The 15,224-nt window shown below is 40.2% G+C and overlaps 1 protein-coding gene across 1 annotated transcript; it reads right to left on the bottom strand.

The window, feature by feature from the left end:
- Positions 1-3,291: 3,291 nt before the first annotated feature.
- On the bottom strand, positions 3,292-13,184 carry LOC114788426 (pituitary tumor-transforming gene 1 protein-interacting protein). The gene is made up of 7 exons (XM_028976993.1): positions 12,941-13,184; positions 12,436-12,482; positions 12,221-12,329; positions 11,389-11,494; positions 7,717-7,782; positions 6,291-6,337; positions 3,292-4,485 (listed from the first exon to the last, which is right to left on the bottom strand). Exons 1-7 carry the CDS (start codon positions 13,038-13,040, stop codon positions 4,436-4,438), a joined length of 525 nt encoding a protein of 174 aa, XP_028832826.1. The 5' UTR covers positions 13,041-13,184; the 3' UTR covers positions 3,292-4,435.
- Between the last annotated feature and the right edge of the window lie 2,040 nt (positions 13,185-15,224).

Here is a 15,224-nt window from a genome sequence, read left to right as displayed (position 1 = left end):
TCTGCCATTTTTCATTCCTTGTCTGTGCTGTGTTGTCTGCACTTTCGAGTTGCCAAGTAACGAGTGTGCTGATGTCACCAGACTTTGGGTGTGCTCATGTGACTGCATGGCTATATCTGATTAATCACATGACATCATTTGAGAAATGTTCCTACATCCGAATTGTGAAACATGGTCATATAATAAATCTATCTAGCTAAAATAAAGCATCAAAGCGATGAGTCGAGAGTTAAAGTAAAAGTAGATTTTCTAATTCATAAATGTACTCAAGTAAAAGTAAACCTACCATTAGAAGACAAGTTATTCAAGTACATGTAACGAAGTAATTGTAACTCGTTACTACCCACCTCTGGGTATTTGTGCATACCTGTTAACTCTGTTCAAGTACCTTTTGATTTAATTACAACATTCAATTAAGGAGACTCAGATTAAACCCAAATAAAGGTCAGTTGTCCTTGTAGGATTTTTTGACATTGCCTTCTACATCAAAAGCCATGGTTTGGTTGAGTTCTACATGAAGATTGGCTTAGTGCAACATCGTGAAACAATGAGCTGAAATCATTGAGAAAATTCAAAGAACATGAATTTAATGTCATGCCATTGCAGTGAGGAACGAGACACAGGCGCACAACATTTTGAAATTACTGTGAGTTTAATAAACTAAAAAAGAATGGAATGACAGACACCACACACACACACACACACAACAAAGACCCTGGTCTTGGACTACCTAATGCAACATGTGGTGGAACCAGTGGAGGTTGGGCTGGGATGGGAGGCAGCCGCTGCCCTGCACACTTGCAGTGACCTCCAGCAGAGCTGACTCCACACTGTTGGCCCGCTGGACAACATACGTAGGTGTCAGCCCAGGTGAAGCCAGAGAGCTGTAAGAACGTGGGGCTTGGCGTCAGGACTGGTGCCTTCTGGTCAGTGAAGAGCTGTGATGGTTGGACTTTGTGCTTGTCAGACACTGCAGACCAGCTGGGGACAGCTCGGGTGGTGGGGGTGTTTACTTACCCAGCGGTGGGTCCATCATTGTGGAGACCAGTGGGATCTACCTAATCTAGACAAAGTTGCTGCTGTAAAAGAATGGTCTTGGTCTCAGTGATGGACACCACTTGAGATGAGCAAGCAGAAAAACTTTCATTTAAATTCAGCAGAAACAGTTACCAACACAACAAAACACCAGAGGATTTGAGTTATATGTATTACTTTTATTTCCCAATTCATTTATAAACTTGTGTTTTTGCAATTCCAAGAGACCACAAAAATGTGTGAAAGTAGCGCAAAAACATTAAATCAAACTCTCAAACATCAGATGATGTGATTCAAAAATCGACAAAAAAATGTAAGGGCAATCACAAATACATATGGTGGTTTGTAAATGCAGGTTTATCAGTTTGGGAAATGGTGTTACATTAGTTGCTGAATCAAGAAATACATTTGTGAATGATGTGATATTTAATTGTAAATTTTGAAACTAAACTATCTTCATGGACATCTGATTGTCACGCAGCATTGGATTTAATTATTGAGAGGTTGAAATCCGGCACCTGTCCATTTTTATTACACACGGATGCCAGTTTCACAGGTCTAGGTTCAGCATTGCATATGGTTAAGATGGTCAAACCAGAGTGACTGCTTATGCCAGTCCTGGTCTCTCTAAAAGTGAGAGAAATAAGTTGGAATTTCTGGCTCTTACGTAGGCAGTAAGTGAGAAGTTTCAAAACTTCCTATATGGTGCTTCTTTCAAGGTGCTGACTGATAATGATCCATTCATTTATGCAGACCAGTGCAAAGTTAGATGCCACAAGCCACTTTTTTATATCGTTATAAAAGTTTTATATTCACTACATCTGGGCATCACAATGTTGATGCTGATGGACTCAAGAAGACTCAGTGAACCCCTCTCCAGAAGGTCAGGAGTCTCGAGAACTAGACCGGAGAGTCTCAGATATCTTGGAAGTTTCAAGTTTTGGATGTAGACATGGTCAACACACTGTGGTTACATCATGATTTCATTGCACATGTAGACTCTCAAAATGCATCTGAGGTAGACAGGGAGATATCCACGGTGTTGTGTGATGAATGTGCTGTACCTGATGATCTGTAGCAGCCACTTCCATGGCCTGGTCATGGTGTTTTGCCAGTAATGTCTATGGATGAGTGGAGCAGCTTGCAGAGGGAGGATGTAACTCTGGCGCAAGTGATTGATTTGTTTACACCTATATCCAGTTTAAATCCAATACAGCAAGGACTAGTGGATCCAGAAAGGCCCTGCTGGTACGGCAAATGTCCAAGATTGAGTGCTACACTGCAGGATTTGCAATCAGAGAGGTGAAGCCTATAATCAACTGGCCACACCTAGTCTTCGAGTCTTCAGGAGAAAGCATGCTGTCCATGATTTGTAAATGATGAGGCAGGACATGTGGGGATTGAAAGTCCATTGAAAATTGGCAGAGCAAGATTTTTTTGGTCAAAAACTGTGACTGTGCCATTTTTCAGCATTCTGATTGACAAATATATAATTGTACTAGCAAAACAACTGGTTTCCTCGTCCAGGTGCCATTTGGGAAGGACGGTGGGGAGAGTTGCCATTCCTGGGAGCAGAGGTTGGCAAATATTTAAACAAACATCCATATTACTCTAAATCCACTCCATGTTTTATAGGTAACCTCAGTTTGGTTAAATCAGGCGAGCACTGTTAATCCTAATCTGCAATTAGGATGTGTTTCAGAAAGCTTTTTATTAGAGACTGATTAAGATTAAGGCCTACTCTTAGCCTAATTTAAACCATGTCTGGGAAACCGTTGCATGAATGTTTCTTGATGTCAGATGGCAGGAGGCCTCAGGGCACCAGGATTCATATTTGGTTAATAAATGTAATGAAAGAGTTTGATTAAGATTTTACAGGATGGGTTAAAATTGAGAAAGAAAAAAAAAAAAAGGTCAAGAAGCTGAACATTCACAATTTACATATAGAGCACTTGGTGGACACCCTTATCCAGAGCAACTTCAGTAGTTGCAGGGAGTGTCCCCCTGGAGACACTCAGGGAGCAAGATGTACCCACTAGGCTACTACCACTCCAATGGGGAAGGGCTGCACAGAGGCAAGCTCATGCAGAAGATTTCATGTAAAATGCTGAAATTACCTCTGAAGCCACACCCATGCTGCTCAAACTGCTCAAAAACCAAAGTTGCAACAAAATGTGACTGAATAAAATCAATATGATTCTCTTTGAGGCTAGCATAACAACATTCATGGCCCTGGAACTAACCAAAAGACATCAATTTAAAATTCAAAACTTTATTTAGCAGATTCCACAGACAAAAATGGAACAGGCATGGCAGAGAATACAAAAAGTGCTTTGTCCTAACTCCTGCAGTCACCAACATCTGGCAAACCCCCCTTCTGGGTATTTTAAGGAAGATTCTCATGCATTTTTCATTACATAACAATCATATGTAATCATACAGCATGAATAATATGCGTGGTAGCAGCATTGTACATAAAGCTTGCTCTGTTGAAATCTCTCTCCTTCTCATTTTTAGGTAAGGGATATCTGATTAAGGACAAATGAGATACAGAAGAAACCACCCAAATAGCACAATTACAGAAATAAGTCAGATAAGAAAGAATTCAAGGTTAATCTTAATTGTGAAGAATTATGAATAATCTATATTAGGCATCACAGGAGAAACCCAATCATTGCAGTTTATTCAATTTTCTTGTGCAACTGCAGCAAGCGTCTTTAAATTGTTGTCTCTCATGCGTAGAAGAATAAAGTATTGACATCAATCAGCCTAAACAAATGTCACAGCTTGCTTTCCCACAGGTTATGAATGGTATCAGGTGAACAGGCATCACGGTAGACAAACTAGGCTTCGGGGTTACACGCATACCATGGCCTAAGGTGAATGGCCAGTCTGTACTTTAGAGGGGAAAGGATGGAATACAAGCAATGGCCTGGTTCTCATGGTCTCTTTGTTTTGAGTTATTTTGATTGCCAGTTGCATATGTGTTGTGTGCTACATGTGTGTTGTGAGCTTTTATACATCTTTTGTTGGTATAGTTGCCTGCAGACAGTCTTGCATGTACTTTCAATCATGCAATTAAAAAAAGTGTATATTATCTAAAATGCAGCATCCCCTTAGAAAGGGGAAGATGAACAGTCAGGAAATGCTTTTAAAAATACATTAAACTGCATGTGTTTGTTTAAAACAAGATTTTTTATTAGGAAAATTATGTAATGTTAAGAGGAGAAATCATTATAAATAATGTAACTGAAGTGGTTTTAAAAGGCTGGAAGATTCCTACACACATACAAGAATGTAATCAAAATGAAATGACAGATGTGACAGAGGAAGTGAAACATCTGGAGATGTTATTCCAGCATCTTTTCCCTCAGGGTGATGAATGTGTAACACTGCTGCTTTACTCATTCTCAAACTTACTGTAGGGGTGGTCAGAGTCAGGAACCAGGCCTTGGAGAAAGGGAACAAAAAAACCTTTATATATACATTTTACTATGCAGGGTCTTATGTATTAAATAAATTAGTAAAGATATATAGAAAAAAATACAACTGTATTTACTTAAAGTTTCTGATAAATGTAAAAAGAAACTGCCAAAAAAATCTTGTGTTCGGGACTCACTCTGGCCTTCTGTTAAAGTCCCAGACACAATGTCAATTGCTAAATCCACTTAGTCACCTACTCAAACACAGTGTTAAATTCACCTTACTTAGGCTGTCCTAGTTAGGGTACCGGGCCACTATAAGCACAGTCGTACGATATTTCAGTTGTACGATGCCACCATCTGCCGCTGCTTCTGTTTGTTCTCTCTGAGACACTGAATCAAGCACACAGACCACCGGCAGACTCCAGTGAAGAGACCAGCAGATAAATCCTGGTTCCTGGCAACTGCTGAACGACGACTGAGCATGAAACGAACCAGAGGGTCACCACAGCCACCACCACCATTACAACTACAGGGATCTTCAGGGATCTTCAAATGGACCAGTAGCATCAAAATGGACAAGTGATGACACTGGACTAAAAAACTACTCTGCACTGTCCAGTAACTCCAAACATACACAAATGCTCTATACGACACTGGACTTCTCCATCTCTACAACTGTAGGACTTTTTCTCTTATTGGACAAATCATTACAAACCCTGCACTGACACCACTTTATTTGAAGCCTTTTTTCAATTAGCCTCACACATCAGTGTTTCTTACTGTGAGTTCCCTTCACATCGGACAATAAAACGGATGAGTTTACAGCTTGGGTAAGATCCAACAGAGAATTTCGTAAGTGCAGTTTGACTGAAACATGGTTGCATGAATGCATGCCTGACTTAACATAGATGTTGCTGGCTTTTCATGTGTTGTCGTTTTCGGCTCCAAATATTGCACCAGGACAGATGTCTAATTTAACAGGACACTGTGCACAGTTTCATGAATTTCCTCCATGAAGATGACATTTCCCCAATATTCTTGCAGATTCCTGCACAACAGTACTATGGCCCAGACAAAATGACATGGGATGACAGGGATAGGTTGGGGACAATTAGATGCAATGGCCCATGGATCTGCTGCCAATGGGGTGAAAACTTACCTACGTTGGCTTTTAATCAGAGCTCAGGGAAGAATAAAGAAAGATGCATTGTGAGTGGGTGAACGTATTTCACACTGAGTCCATATCAGGGCAATCGTAAGAATAACATGCCCTAGTGGAGGAGGGTCGATAGATATTTGCAAGTGTGTCAATAAATACTGAAAAGAGAAAGACTTTGTAACTAGACTGAATGTTGTATACAAATAAGACTGCCCACATTAGGAAATTCAGAGACCTTGAGCATAACCAGAACAGTTCTCTGCTATTTGCAGGCAGTAAAATGTGTTAAAGAGGGTAAATCCTGGTAAGAGCCTTGGTACGCTGCAGCTCCAAGAACTCCTGAGAGATGGAGAGGCTACATTGTTCTGCCAATTATTGAGGGTAGCCACAGTGTTTGAACTGGTCAGCCTGGGAGCAGCCGGGTGTATAGACAGCAGTCACAAGCTCACTACATGATGAACTGACTGATCTCAGCTCAATGGTGACATCTTGCCACATTTAGAGGCAACGCCTGATAGTGCTGAACACAGCGATGACATGCGTATGTATGAAGACAGTAAAGACCTTGAATGTGAGTGTCCGCACTTTATGCTAACATGGTGCTGAACCTAGACCTGGTGAGTAGGTGTGGAGTTCCAGAGGGATCAGAGATACGTATATGTTATTCGTACCATATTTCTTACGAATGTCATCATGTCTGCTCATCCTCTCTGCTTTCCTGTCAAAGAGAAAAAGGAAACCGCATGTAAGCTTTTACCTCAAAACATGTGTCACAGGACTTTAGCTTTAAGGAGCAGAACAGAGAAGAAAATAGAGCCACTGCAAGTGGTCTAAACAGACTTAAATGCCAAACTGCATTAGAATGGAACAAAAATTACACTTGATTATTTTTGGTACAAACCAATTTGAGATTAAATTAAATGAACATACAAAGCAACGCTCAGTTCTCTGAGCTCTGAGCAGTGACAGTGTATGTTAAAACTGACCACTGATCAACACTCAAGGAAAGCTACTGGATCAAATTAACCATTGCAAACCTAAAAAAGTACAGAAGTCAGGTTTATTCAGTTTACTGGCAATGTTCATTAAATGGCTTCCCCATACACAATGAAGGGCATTATTGTTGTTAGTGCTATAATCAAGTAGACAGGGCAAGGGAAAAAAACAAGCAGAGTGAAGTTCATCCTAGAGGAGAAAGTTTTATGTGTGACATAACTTCATTATCTGAGGTAGGGCATATCAGCTGATATAGGCAGTCCTCTATAGGAAAATGCAGACAGAATCGCAGAATCTAGCAAATAAAATGGAATCGTTGCGTTGTAGAACGCAGAATTGTGCATAATTTGCAGTGCACTATGCTTGTTTCCGTTTGAGGCAGGGCGTTCATGCGGTCAACGATGGTGAAGAGGCTGTTAGATCGGTTCCATGCAAACTTGCCAAACTCCACACAGTTCAGAAAACTCTAGGTCATGCAAACAAATCAGCTAATTCAAACGTGAATTTATTAACATGGTTCCTGTTCATATTGCATTTGTACATTTTTCACCTCCACTCCACAATCAGTTTTTAGGTGAATACATACATTCATAATGGAAAACACAGAATTTAGAGGAGTTAAATGGAAAAAATACATTTAGAGAAAAATAAAACTGATTTCATAGGCAATTTCTAAGGGAGTCATCCATCCATCCTTCCTTTTCAAGTAAGAAAAGAATTAGACCACGTGAATTTATCTGCATAGCCTAGTAGTAGTAATAATAACAATAATAATAACTAGAAACCAAAATTCCATGAGAGATTTTGTTGGGCCTTTCTGGGTATTGGTCGCAGGAGTGGGCAGCAGCCACAGGAGCAGGTGGTCATAATAAAGCGGCCAAAGGAGTAGGTGGCCTTAATAAAGTGGCTGAAAAAATAGGCAGTCGTAATAAAGTGGCCGAAGGACCATGCATGCTAATGAAGTGGCAGGTTTGTGATCGTCTTGAAGGACAGTGACGGTAATGATAGGCTGAAGCTCTTCTCAGGTTAAAGTTGTCAGATGCTGGGATGCTGCAAGAAGTGAAGACATGAATAATGAAGGTAGAAGGAATCAGTCCTCACCGTTCCTGCTGGCGCTGCCGAGCCTCCTCTCGTCTTCTGGTAATACTTGATTCTTCTCTGTCATATCTAAGAACACACACATACATACATATCCAGTCATGAATATGTTTAAAAGCCCACCTCTTATTAGCCTTGGTCCAATCATTGGACGTAATATGGTTACCTCTATAATCAACCTGTAGCAACCCAACCCAGTCTGAAAGATGGATATACTCAGGCCAAAATAAGATTCCGATTGCTGAACACATTCACTCATAAATCCTATTTTCAACGTTGAGCCAAAGACTGCATACTGTTCCAAAACTGCATCCTGAAGGTCTGGGCTATAAAAGGTAAGACCAAACAGACTAAACTAAGCAGCATGTGTTTACACAAAGACACACAGGCAGGAGAGACATGACAATGGTGAATTGAAAAGTGCCGTGATCATTCAATCATGCAACCAAATTGACTTTTGCGCCACGTACGACTATAATAACGAGTGAACAAAGAATCAATGCATAACATTTCATTAGTAAGATTTTATTTTATCGTCTAGTATGGCATTTATATAACATTTTTCATATTACAGATCTGTCTTCCCACCCCACAGGAAAGGCACAGCTTCTGTTCTCACACCTCTATATATTGCATAGTTAGTTCATTGTCAAATCTAAACAAACGCATCGGTTTATGGACCTGCCCTATCTAGTTATAGTTTTTTCCAAATAAGCAGGTAAATGGATGTTCATCTTATTAAATCTAAAAAGAAAAATTCATAGTCACCTGCCTTCAGTCATCTCTTAAACCAGAAAATGTTGACAGGCTGGTTTTCGGCAAAACCTTGTTCATATTTTTGTTTAAAATAAATAATGTATTTTACATAAAATATTGAAAATTGTGATTAATAATCGTAATTACAATATTGATAAAAATAATCAAGACTATTTCCTTGTTATGTTGTTACTGCGTAAGTCTTTTTTTTTTATTAGCACAGAATCATCCCTGTCTACTGAATGTCATGGAAATCTGCAACTTTTCAATGAAACAAGTATTTATTTTCCAAAAAGAGCACATTTAAAACGTGTGTACATGGAGGTCCTCATGTTCAGGGCATATAATCAAAATAACACAGACTATCATCCAACATTACTCAAAAAAATATCTAGCACTGGAGACGGTCGCATCTGCCATTTTCCATTCCTTGTCTGTGCTGAGTGACAATTTGTGCCGCTAAGCCACCCCGGTTTGTGTGTGTGTTCATGAGACTGTTTTACCAATCAGGCATTGTCATGCAAAGTCATGTGTTACATGGCAAAAATAAAACATAAATATGAGGTAATGAGTTGAATGTTGCCTAATGTAGCAAAGAGCAAACCTACTCTTATTCTCAAATAAATGTTACCTTTAAGTAGTAGTTTTTATTTGTAATGGCATCTAATGTAATTATATGTCTAATGTATATTATATGTTTATAGTTGAGAACTATAAACTTGCTGTTAGTAGAGACTATTAACATTTACATTTACCAGACACCCTTGGAGCAACTTAGGGTTAAGTGCCTTGCTCAGGGACACGATGGTAGTAAGTGGGATTTGAACCTGGGCCTTCTGGCTACTACCACCCACAAAAATGATCATGAAAATGGGCGAAGCAACAAAAAAGGGTTTCAAGAGAGCAACTATACTGCAAGCTTTCTGTAACTAAACTCTACTTTAACAAGACAGCTTGTATACTTTGTCCACAACCGATATTTTCTGTATCTCAAAATCTGCCCGTGCATGCTGTATGGGAATAGCTAAAATGCACCAGCATAAACCAGACTGGGACAGCCATTCAAATAATTAAACTTAAGTCCTGGCAGATGACAGACACTGATGTACAGTGGGTACAGAAAGTATTCAGACCCTGTAAAATTCACTTTGTTTTTGCAGCCATTTGCTAAAATCTTTTAAGTTCATTATTTTCCCTCAATGTACACACAGTACCCCATATTGACAGAAAAACACAGGATTGTTGACATTTTTTGCAGATTTATTAACAAAGAAAAACTGAAATATCACATGACCTAAGAATTCAGTGAGTGCCTTTGCTCCATAAGTGCAGTCGAGAAAAAGTTGAAGAAAGTCAACCATCACTGCAGGCCTCCATCAGTCAGGGCATTATGGCCCTTTATGTGTGGAGTATATGTGGAGAAAACCAGGCACTGCTCAGGACCTGTCCAATACAGTCCCAAAAGTAAAGTATGGTGGTGGCAGCATCATGCTTTGGGGGTGTTTTGCAGCTGCAGTGACAGGACTGGTTGCAATAAAGGGAAAGATGAATGTCCATGGCAATTTGTGCTTTTGTCCCTGCTTGTATCTTTATCAAACTGTGACCTAAGGGGGGCAGTGGTGGCCTAGAGGGTAAGTAAGGTGCCACTGAGAAAAGCACACAACACACTGCTCCCTGGGTGCCATTCATGGATCACTACTCCATCAGGCAATGGGTTAAATGCAGAGACCACATTTCACAGTGTGCACTCGGTGCTGTACTGTGGTGTCACATGTGACAACTAATCACTTTCACTCCCCCAAACAAGAGGTGTCAAAAGCAAGCAAGTGGCTTGAGGTGCCATAACAAGAAAGTTTTGTCAGAGTAGGATGACCACTGTCTTCCTGTATCTGTTTGGACAAGGCAGAGACTTCAAAGGACAATCTGATTGGTCTTTATTGGGAGTCAAAAAGAGTTTCCTTTTGTGTATTCTCTTCTTTTCCTCCTTCATCTGGGGCTCTTCTCCCCCAGCTTTCTGGGCCTTTCTCTCTCCCTATTTATGCAGGTCCAGGCTCCCTCTATGGAGCGTGCCACCCTTCTTTCTCTCTCTCTCTTTCTCCTTTTTTTATTTTGGGTTTCTTCCAGAGTGCTCAGGACCTCAGACTGGGCCAAAGGTTTAAAATAATGAAGTGGCTCCACAACAACTCAGTGACTATTCTTGAAAGGGCCAGCCAGAGCTCTGACTTAAACCCAATTGAGCATCTCTGGAGAGACCTAAAAATGGTGGTCCACCAACGTTTACCATCCAACCTGCCAGACCTGGAGCAGATCTGCAAGGAGGAATGGCAGAAGATCCCCAAATCCAGGTGTATTTCCCAAAAAGACTCATGGCTGTATTAGATCAAAAGGGTGTTTCTACAAAATACTGACGACATGCTCTGATTACCTTGCAATATTTCAGTTTTTCTTTGTTAATAAATCTGCAAAAATGTAATCAATTCTGTGTTTATCTGTCAATATGGGGTAAAATTAAGGGGGTTTGAATACATTCCAGATCTACTGTATCTAGAGGCAGAAAAATACCAACATCTAGCTCCATTAATATCTGCAGCGAATAGACAAGTGGAGCTTATTTATGTAATTTTTTTTTTTTTTTTTTTTAATATTCCAGAATTTCTCTGAATGAGCCAATCACGCTGCTGCACGCAGCAGAGATTCCAGCTGTATAATTTCCACTCTGAGGAAGCAGCATTCAAGTAGCTGTGTACATGAAGCCACTTCTTAAATAATAGCAGCTTGCACGGAATAACTGCTTTGTCCAAACAGGACATATTATTAGCATCTCCTCTGCAGTGGTGGTATAAACAATACCCAGGCAGGCTTGGGATGAATATACAATGTGTATCAGGAACAGAAACACAAGACGTGCTGCATGTTTACCCTGATGAGCTTCTCCTGCAGAAGCAGCAACAGCAGCACACGGTGATGCTCAGCCCAATGGTCCCGCCCAGAACTGCCATGGCGATAACAAGGGCTTCGAAGTTCACTGATCAGGAAAAAAGCAGACAGGTCAACGAGCAACATCCAAGCCCATCACTGCATTACTACAGTAAATCTCAACGACATACTGAAAGTGTCACCTTAAGCTAATTCAAATTCATTACATTGATAAATATGATTGAAAACAGAGACAGAACTAATGTCACACTGCGATCTGGTGTCCATATGACACTTCTGTTGTGCATCCTGGATAAAATCCTTCAGAGTAATTTCTAACTGAAATGTTAAGTAAACTTTTCCTCTCATCCTCAGTTTTCCACTTTGACATAATTGACTCGAACCTTTTAACAATCAATAAAACATTATTATAGAGTTTAAACTAATGCCACACTGCCACCTGGTGTCCATAGACACATAAAGAACCTTCAACAGGGTTTTTACAGAAACAGCTAATTAACTGCTTCCTCCTGGGTGCAGTGCTGACTTTTCCAGCATTCATCTAAAGAAAATTAATAACGCAAGTAGAATTCTTCGCATAATCGCATTAGGGAAAAACCTAGTGGGTAAACCCAGGTTCAAATCTCACATTTGTGACCCTGAGCAAGACACTTTGTCCCTGTAAATATGGAGTGTAAGTCGCTCTGGATAAGGGTGTCTGATAAATGCTGTAAACTTTCTGAAGTAAACTTTCAGGAATGGACCTCATACGATTATCTTCATAGCCATACCTAGACAACAGTGATGACAACTTCATGTTGTGTTGGGTACTCACCCCAACACACGCCCCAGTGAGCCTTCGCCAGCGGGCACACAGAAGAGGGGGGCAAGATGTAGCTGAGCGGGTACTTGGTGCAGGTCTGGTTGGAATCACACCAGAGGCACTGCTGAGCAGAAACATGCTCGTCAGGGTTCAAACGAAGGGAGGCATAAAAGAGAAAGGAAGAAAAGGAGCCGGCCACAAATGGAGCAAAAAAGAAGAAGACTTACGTTAACATTGGCAAGGCAGTCTTCACACGATGATTGGCCATCACAAGCTAATGATGAAAATAGAAATATTCAATAAAAAGGCAAAGTAATAAAGAGGTTTCAATTAGGTCAGACTAATCTTATAAAGAAAATAAATTTGGAATTCTTATGTTGTAAGAGATGTGGAAATATAAGTGAGATTAAAATGATCAACTCGGGCATACTATGCAAATCAAAAACTGTAAAGACTGAAATTTGTTCCTGAGATGCTGACTGTTCAATAACTTATTATTATTATAATTATTACATTAAACAATGTTGGTCTTCACGACACTGTGCAAGGTTTACTGTGGTACTTCACTGTCTGCACCACTGTAGCGTCTTGGTTTTCTGACGTAGACAAATGAACTGTTAAGCATTCCTGTCTGATCTGATAGCAACCTGTAGACCCCGATTACTCTGATAGAAGACACATCGTTATCCAACAATTTCACAGTGGAAAGCAGTAAAAAGAACCGAGTCTCACGTCTGGCTGCCGGGGAGGCCGTACTGAAGCCCGCGGACGCTGAAGCGGCACCCCGGACCGCGCACAGCAAAACGAAGAGGAATGCAAAAAGCTGAGGCATCGTGCAACTCTTTAAATCCGATCCGTGGCAGGAAAAACACGATCCACGCCAATATTGCTGGACTGTTGTGACGACGCTGGAATATGCATTGCACTTCCGCCTTTAATGACTGTTTCGCTTTTTTTTTGTTTTGTGCGCAAACGAAACATCTTCTGCCCCCTAGAGATTTGGAAGGAGTATTACACGTGAGAATTACTTCTGAATCAGGTCCCACCAAGAATATTTTACAGGTCCGCTACTTTTACTACAGAGGTACATCGGCACAGAATGAAAAAATAATACAATTAAAAAATAATGAAATATAAATCTATGTAGTAATAGACTTTGCAGTTGCTGAAACATACTTTAGGGCTAATTGTTTTGCAGCAAGGACGTCTGGAAAGGGTTAACCGGCAAAGCTAAAATGTAATAATGTAATGACTTAATTCAAATTCGTCCGGAAGCGGAGGGCTATGCAAAAAGTCTGTTTATCCTTTTCACTGTTCCCAGGTGCTTCCTAAATGGATCCTGGGATCTATAAAGCCCTGATGTGCACCATAGTGTTGGATGAGAAATTGCATCAGAGCCATTCCCTCCACAGAGCAATGAATGAAGCCTCAGCAAGTGAAATGAAAACCTCCAGAAAGGGCCAGGAAATGCATTTTATAAAAAACCCACAAGAGGACATAACAAGACTCAAATTGCTTCAGAACCCAGGATAAGCTATGGCAATAAATAGAGCCCTAAAATTAATTGTCCAAATAGCCAAACTGAGAACCTATCCATTGACGAATTATGCCTTTTCCCATCATGCCTTTGGGTGCAAGAAGCTGGCAATAATGAAGCTTTGTGCCCTTGGTCCCACAGCAGCAGTTTCTTGCTATGGTGAAAGAAACGGTAGTGGAATTACAATTTGCAAATGCAATTTGGAATTCCAGGAAGCTACTCTCATCCTGGCAGCCACATTACAGTAGAGCCATCACCATGCCTGTTTTATGGTGCTCACACACAGTATGAAAAATCTCTGTGCCCCTCTTACCTGCTAAAGGAACATTTTAATTACTGCTGTAAATACTTTAGAAAAAATAAAAGACAGTGTTTAGGCCTCTTGGCGACGGTGTCCATGAGGAAATAAATGATTTCCGTCACGTTTCAAATTGCTGCCACTTATCCCATAGTGAAAGACAATAAAAGAGAGGAGGCGGATGAGAGAGAGAGAAAGAGAGAGTTTGCCAATCCCATTATTAAAGTGGTTTTTCATTTCAAGGTGGGAACACTGAAGGTAAAATGTTAAACACCCATCGAATAATTATCTTCTTTGTTAAAATGGGGCATGGCAGCCATAAACCCAGTCTCATTAAATCTGATTCAAAGCTCTGGCACGAGTATGAAAATTGCATATTTTCATGCCTCCTTGTTGTCCAGAGATGCTGTGTATTTTTAACGACACATAGGGTCCAATGAGACTTTTACACAAGCACATTATTATTCAAATAATTATGTGTTAATTTACACAGCATTACAATGGGATTGAGACTCTTTTGACTATATTAACATGGTATGTATAAAATGGTCGGTGTATTTTTTTATTTTTTCAGTTGGGTGACCTTCTTTCTTTCTCATTTCATACATAATTATTCATTGGGTATGCTGCTTGGCAATCCTGTAATTGAAGGTTAATACACAAATGCAATGAATATGGTGAGCGTGTGCAAGATTACGTGGATTACCAAGATTATTTGGCAGGAGAGATGCCATTGCTCTCTGGCTGTGCTGACCCCTGTGAATTCCCCAAATGTTGGAATCTCGAATGCAGAATTTCTGGTAAATTTATATATACAGCATTTATCAGATGCCCTTATCCAGAGCAACTTAAATCAGTAGTTACAGGGACAGTCCCCTCCTAGAGACACTAATTGTCTTGCTCAGAGACACAATGGAAGAGGGATTTGAACCTGGGTCTTCTGGTTCATAGGCGAGTGTGTTACACACTAGGCTACTACGGCCATGTAAGGCGCTCTGGATAAGGGTGTCTGATAAATTCAAATCAAATTCTAATTCAAATTTTATTTGTCAAATACAGTCATACACGGTATGAAATGCATTGAAATGCTTTGATGACTGCTATAGACCACAGTATTGCAAATATTGGCCACATAATCATAATGAAACACTGCAGCATAGCACACGGTGTACACAACAAAA

Source organism: Denticeps clupeoides, chromosome 4 (assembly GCF_900700375.1).
Source record: "Denticeps clupeoides chromosome 4, fDenClu1.1, whole genome shotgun sequence".
Taxonomy (NCBI): domain Eukaryota; kingdom Metazoa; phylum Chordata; class Actinopteri; order Clupeiformes; family Denticipitidae; genus Denticeps; species Denticeps clupeoides.
The sequence above is the reverse complement of the archived record's forward strand: the minus strand, read 5'-3'. Positions and strand labels throughout refer to the sequence as shown.